We start from the raw sequence: 7,294 nt of genomic DNA, 5'->3' as shown, positions 1-7,294 counted from the left end.
AAGATTTATCAATCTTACCAATCTAAGCAATCAAGCTAGTAGAAGAACTCACATTTTCATCAAAACACAGTTGCAAAAATCAAATCAATTCTAATCGGGACATCAATCTCGCAAATCTCAATTCATCTCCCGAGGGGGCATCATTATACCATAATTTAGCAATCAAGAGTTGGGGCATCCTATAAAATCAATATCATCATCAAAATGAGATTATTCTTTGAATCAACGCGTCATCACACCTCGCTTCAAAGAGGGGCAAAATGTATACACCTAAAAATGGTCTGAAGATGATTAATTGAATAAGCAATTATTTAATTAATCTCCATCCCCAATTTAATTGAATTCATCAACAATTTGATTAAATTCCCCCTTTCATCTACTTATTAATAAATCTAAGGATTTATTTAATAAGTTCATTTCAATAATCCCCTTTAATTAATTAATTCAAATTAATTAATTCCCCCCATCAAATTCATTTATTCTAAATTCATTTAATTAATTAAACAAATCAATTATGAGTTGTTGAAATTAATTAGCCTTTTCCTATTATTTGAATTTTTAATTCAAATTCTCCAAACTTCTACCACTCCTAAACCTAACCCATTCCATCCTAACCACCACGTCCCCTTTCCTTGAACACTTTGCCCTCTCATGAGCAAGGCTTTGTGACACTTGTCACTAAGTGTTCCCTTTCATCCCACCTCTTCTAGAAGCCTCTTGACACTTGTCACCATAAAGATGACAGATGTTCCCTTTAATCTAACCTCTTCGCCAACCTCCTTCAATTTAACCATTGATATCTTCAAATCAATCTTGACTGTTGATTCCTGCCACCTCACCCCTAGCCTTGGGAAATCCTATAAATAGACCTCATTTTGGAGCACAAAGGGTCCCAATTCATATCATTTTTGCATCTAGCTTCTAGTTTATCATTCAAGCATTGTTATCATGTTCAATCTTAGCTTAATTGCATCTTCATTCTAGCTTATTTTCTAGAATTATCATGAAATCATGTAGCTTAATCATGCTATCATTGCTAGATCATGCATCTTCATCATTTAAATCCTCCATTTAAGTGTAGTCAAGTCACTGGAGTTTGCATACCAAGATCTAAGAGCAAAATTCATACTCGCATTTACTAGGAGGTGATAGATCGCTTAGCTATGGTTTTGTCTTTCTTTGATATAATTCACTAACCATTGCTTGTAACGATTTATTGAGCGCATTGTGTTTGCAGGTACAGGTACACTTCACAGAGCACGACACTTACAATTTTTAAAAAAAAATTTCATTCCCTTCTCAAATTTTCAAATATCCTTTCACCTAGCATCCTTACTAACACAAATTCCTAGCCAATAAGAATAACATTCTCCTTCCTTTGAGTCCTTCAATGGCTACTCCAATATGGTATTTGATGGAAATAAAATTTTCCTTCCAAGATTGTGCTCTTACCTTGTTGCATAATTGTAATACTTTTTAATATTTTTGTTAAATTGATAACTTTGACTAGCTTTGACTACCCTACTAATTTCTTATAAAACTATCTTGATTGTTTTGTATCGCCATTTCCTTTTTTCAACTATATATCTCTATCATTTCCTAACTTTCCTAAATTTACTCGAGACATGTTCCCATACCACCAATTTTTTTTCCCACGATCATGACCATAAATAGGGGAAAGGACCCAGTAGTTGACCATGTACCAATTGTTGTGAGGGCTGTTGATACCTTTTGTTCCAAAAATTGAACAAATAAAACCTATTGTTTGAAACAAAAAATATCGATTTTTGTTAGGAAATATACCAACAGTTGTTAGGAAATGTACCAATAGTTGTTAATAAATGTACTAATATTGTAAAAAGTAACCAATCAGGTGATGCCACATCAGCTGCACAACTATTGGGGTCTCTTTTGCACGCCTATTGGTCTCACTTTTTTTTTGCGCTGTTTTGGACACCTTGGCAAAAAGCATGCTGATGTGGCATCATATTTGATGATGTGACCTTGAAACCTTAGTTATAAGCAGGGGACTTGCCAAGTAAGCTGCTGTAAAAAAATCAGAGTGATTTGAAATTTCCAAATAAGATTTTGAGAAGCGCGAAGTTAGGGTGCACAACTACTAGATCCTTTCCCCTATTATACTAATGATTTTAATGTAATCTTTTCATCAAAATCCCAAGTAACAAATCCGCCTATAAAAGGCAAAACAATATTTCTGCTCAAAGGGGGGACTATAATCACTGTAAACGAAACCTAAATTGTGAGTCCAACAACAAATCAGTTCCCAGATGGAGAACATTTTGTGCTCACTTGCTCAAACGCCAACCATCTCTCTTGCAGTTGCTTAAATTATTTGATGGGATTCACTCTTCAAGTTTCACAGACATTTGTACTCGTTTGTAACAGAAACTCAATATAAAATGGCACTATGGATGGAAGCAGGCAGCACACCAACCACTGAGAAAGAACAAGCGGATTTGGATGCCATCAATGCCCTCCGAGAATCTTCTGCACTGGAACTCAAGGTACACACAATCAAACATAGGTCATCAGTTCACTTCCTCCTATTGCTCTCCCTTTTATACTTTTATTCGAAGTTTCTTTTCTCCTCTGTATTTTTCCCTCTTTTCAATCTGGTTTGATTGTATGTGGGCACTAACTTAGGTTCTTTCAATACCTATTTTCTTTTGTCTATCTAAAATAGGAAGAGTTGAAGATACCATTTTTTCCTTTTGAGCTATGCTTAGTTCTTCATCCAAACATTTTCAAAGTTCTGATCCAAAAACACTTCATGTTTCTTTTCACAATTGCTTCAAAGGGAAATTTCAAACATGTAACCAACATTCACGTTTGTGGCCGCTTCTGCACTGACAGAGGAAATTCTCAAAATCCAAATATTCGATTCAAATTGACGAGTTTAGATAAAGCTTTATAGAGACCTAGTTTCAGACAGGTGCTACCAAATATGACGACGTCGACGAATTGTTACACATAAATTTATTCAACTCTGGCCTTGTGGTTAAGTCATTCTCGGTAGTTTCTGTTAATTCTGTCAAGTTTCTCTTAATTTTTATCCGTTAAATTTTTACAAGTGCATGATATGAAGTTCCCTGAAAAGAAAGTAAAAAGGTTAAATGTATTATTGAAATGATAAAATTAGTAAAACTGAGGAGAAATGACTTAACATTTTTAGGTTAGGTTTGGCCGGTAAGACTGCATAAGGTTATGTGTTTATTTGTTTTTGACGGTTGTTTTTACGAATTAGTAATTCTAAGTTAAAGTCCCAAAGATTTAAAATATATGATAACGAAGATGAAAATTGTTATCATTCTTTGAACCAAATTGGTCTGCAAAGTTATATTAAAGTGTATGTATTTTGGTGGACAAATTTTCGACAATCATTACGTTTAATGATAAATTCTCCAAGTCTATTGATCTGTGCATCAGAAGCAAGGAAATTGATCTAAATTTCTCAAGAGTATTTCCAATACCTTCAAGTGTTTTATCAGAAAAATCTAATGGTAAGCTGGGTAGTCTGACTTAATTTGAGATTGAGTCTGATTTCTAGATTGAAAATTGGAAACAAAGACTTCATAAATTCCTGCCCTGTTCAGCAACTGAGGGCCGCGTACACAAATACCCTTTTAAACTTATACACATCAAGCTATCGTGTTAAAAAAATAAAACTTTCCAAGAAATCACATGCAAAATGTTTGAAAAATTGACGTTTCAAACCATCCATTGTGGTACATCGTCAGGATGAATGATAAGAAAGTAGATGCGGGCTCTTTAAATAGATAACTCAATTACAATCAAGAGTAGAAAACCAAATTGTACAATTTGAGTTGGCCTAGTGGTGGAGAATTTGTGCTCTTAAAAGAGATGTCACAAGTTCAAATCCCACAAGGAGGTAGGGTATGTACACCTTATTGGCTTCGGTCCATTACCAATCAAAAAAAAAAAAAAGTAGAAAACCAAATTGAGTGATTCCTCCAATAATCAGCACTTTAGTATAACATTCAATAATCATGAAGGCATTGAGTAGAACCGTATTATGATTGAGTAATTAATTAATTAATGAAAATTAAAAAAATTCCATTTCCTGGACTAAGATCATGATAATAAATCCTCTAGAGCATAAATTTGGGTAGATATAAGACCTATAGTATCTGAGAATCCATTTCTAACGAATCAAGGTTTTGTAGCACGGCCTCAAGTCACACAGCTTAGATAACTAATAGAGGACTGGATGCTAACTTTGACAAGAGGGGGGTAGACAATAGCTTAAAATATCGCGGCTCTCTTGCCACTTTTATTTTCCTAATTCTGGAAGCAAATAATGAACAGAAAAGAATTGCAGCAGAAAATGAGAAGTTTAAAAAGAAGTTTGAAATCTCTTGGTCGCTTGGCCACAAGTCACACAGCCTAGATATTTAATAGAGGATTCGATGCTAACTTTGACAAAAGGGGGTAAGCTAACATTTTAAATTATTGTGGCGCCGATGTGACTGTTATTTTCCTAAATCTTGAAACTAAAAATGAACAGAAAACAATTGCACAGAAAATGAGGAGTCTAAAAAGAAGTTTGAAATCTCTTTGTAGCTCAGCCACAAGTCATACAGCTTAGATAATCACTAGACTGCATGCTCGCTTTGACAAAAGGTGGGGAGATAACACCTTAAAATGCTGTGGCTTTGATACCACACTTATTTCCTAAATTGAATTATACCATACTTCAAATAGCATTTTCAGACATCACACAAATCAGCAATCTTTCCCAAGAAGTTATGGGTGCAACCTTGGGTTGAATGCAAGGCTAGTATGGGTGCTGCAATTGGCTGAATGCGCAACCGTTCCCAACATCTTAAGACATTCAAGACATCTTCTACGTAACTAATTCCTTTTGCTTATGGGGGATCCTAGATACCGAAGCTGCTTTTTTATTAATGGATCATGGCCTTTCATTGTGAGATTTGCAGGTCTGGTGGTGTTTGTGGTTTTGGAGGGGTGGCTTGCTTCATATGGAAAAACCTCAGACCAAGAGTTTTACTGGTTGCTTCTGATGTCTACTCCAGTTACATGTGGCTCCAGATTCATAAAGGACCTATTCCCATTTGGGATGTCTTCATTGCAGATTGTTACTTCCCTCATGCTTCATCTTCTTTTGTCATTCACACTGATGGGAACTCTTACCTGGACCTCTATCTAGAGATCACCAAATGCTCCACAGCTGGCAATATCATTCTTTTGGGCAACTTTAATGACCATACTGGGACCCTCTAGACACCCATTCATTATCTTGCAAAGGATGAGCTATGTTTTCATGAGATGAATCTCGAGGAGGTGGTTTACAGAGAATTTCTGTTGATGAGAATACTGCTCTCATGGCCTATGGGAGACATCTTCTTCGATTAAGGGAATCTTCAGATCCTCCACATTCTCAATGGACTTCCTCGCTTCCTTTATTTTGATAGATTCATCTACTTTTCCCATGGTGTTGCTGTGAGTGTCATGGATTATGTTCTTGTTGTGACCTAATCACACATCACCCCATCCCAGATAGGGGCCCCCCTTTGCTTTTTGGCCCTTTTGGTCATTTGGCTTTCGTTTTCGTGTGTGTTAGCGGCAATCTCTTCAATCTCTCCGCGTTGCAGGTGTTTGGGAGTCAGTTGGGGTTAATCTGCTTCTTTGTCCAGCAAATTTTGTGAGGTCTAGGGCCTGTTTTGTCCTTTTTCTAGGGTTTTGCCTTCTGTCCTAGATTTTAGGGGTCCCTGTTAGGGTTTTTGAAAAACTGAACATACGAATGGAGTCGGGACCCTTCAGGGGGCCTCCCAGCAAAATTTGAGCCCAAACGGAGTTACTTTCTATTTTTAGAAAGTCCCTATTTTTTAGGGATTTTTCCGAGTCCCAGAATGTCGCCATTTCGCCAAAAATCAAACTTACTATTTTTAGTAATTTCTATTTTTAGTAAGTTTCTATTTATAGTAAGTCATTCCTGCGTCCTGTTTTAGGCTCTAACTCTGACATTTTGGAAAGTTTCTATTTCGGGAAAGTCTATTTGTGGTAGGATCAGGCCAGCAGACAGCGAAGAATCAACATGCACAATCACTTCTAAATCTGGAAAGTTGAAAGCAGACAGGCAGGGGTCTAAAATGGCTAAGTATGAGAATCATCCCTGAAGTGGAAGGCACAAAATTGTTCTAAGTCTGGAAAATCCACCTTCAAAATCCCAAAGTGGCATCTCAGTACAGACAGTGGTCAAAATTTGGCTAAGTTTGGATCTCCTATTCCAGAAGAGGAAAGCAAGCATGATCATCCAAGTCCAGAAATTCACATCAATCCACCAATGTCATCCTGATCCGAAAATGGCCTGAAATTTGACTAAGTCTGGAAATTTGGAAGATCTTCCAAAATCTAGAATTTGCATTATGATTCCTATGGATCTGAAACCACTCTCAAACATCCTAAAAGTATATATGAAATATAACTTAAAGTTTCTTATACTTAAATGTTATATTTCATATATATATCCTGATGAAGAGCCTGAAATAGTGGAAAAATCCACCTATCCATGGACATCTCCAAAATGCGCCCAAGTATGGGCAAGGGCGCTAAAACCAAGAATGCTTTCACAACCACAATTTTCCTCCTCTCCTTGGACATAACAAAAATGCGCCCAGGTCAAGCATGGGGCGCTAAAACCAAGAAAGCTTTCACAAGTGCAATTTTCCATCATTCCTTGGACATGGCAAAAATGCGCCCAGGTCAGGCCTGGGGCGCTAAAACCAAGAAAGCTTTCACAAGTGCAATTTTCCATCATTCCATGGACAAGGCCAAAATGTGCCCGGGCATAGGCGGGGGCGCTGAATCCAAGAAGCCATTCACAGAAAGAAAATTCATGAATCCTTGGCGTGGTAAAATTTCACCCAAGCAGAAAATTTGAAATTTTGCCTAAGGCACGGAATCCAAGGAGTCAAGGAAGGTTTAAAAAAACAAAAATTCCCCTCGGGCGAATTTTCAATTTTGCTATTTTTAGACATCAAATCTTGGCCAAATATGGAAATTTTTATAGATTCCGAATCAGGACGAAATTCCTCATCCAATGAACCTGACTCCTAAAATTTAGGAAGATCCCTAAAAAATAGGGATATGGAGAAAAGCTGGGAAAGTTCCTTCGATGGCACGAGATGACAAGTCGGAGTGGAATTGAGCAAATCACGAGAGAGATCCTACAGTCTCCCTCCAAAATTGGAAAGAATAGAATCAACGAGTTAGCGGGAGGAATCTTCCAAAA

The 7,294-nt window shown here is 36.9% G+C and overlaps 1 protein-coding gene across 1 annotated transcript in view; it reads left to right on the top strand.

The window, feature by feature from the left end:
• Nucleotides 1-2,171: 2,171 nt before the first annotated feature.
• LOC131057398 (uncharacterized) overlaps nt 2,172-7,294 on the top strand; it is a 55,653-nt gene continuing 50,530 nt past the window's right edge. Inside the window, exon 1 of the mRNA XM_057991570.2 lies at nt 2,172-2,525. Coding sequence (XP_057847553.2) covers nt 2,421-2,525 — 105 coding nt within the window. The 5' untranslated portion in view covers nt 2,172-2,420. The remainder of the gene's footprint in view (nt 2,526-7,294) is intronic.

The sequence above is a fragment of the Cryptomeria japonica genome, chromosome 5 (genome assembly GCF_030272615.1).
Source record: "Cryptomeria japonica chromosome 5, Sugi_1.0, whole genome shotgun sequence".
Taxonomy (NCBI): Eukaryota; Viridiplantae; Streptophyta; class Pinopsida; order Cupressales; family Cupressaceae; genus Cryptomeria; species Cryptomeria japonica.
Note: the sequence above shows the minus strand (reverse complement) of the source record. Positions and strands in the feature narration are given on the sequence as shown.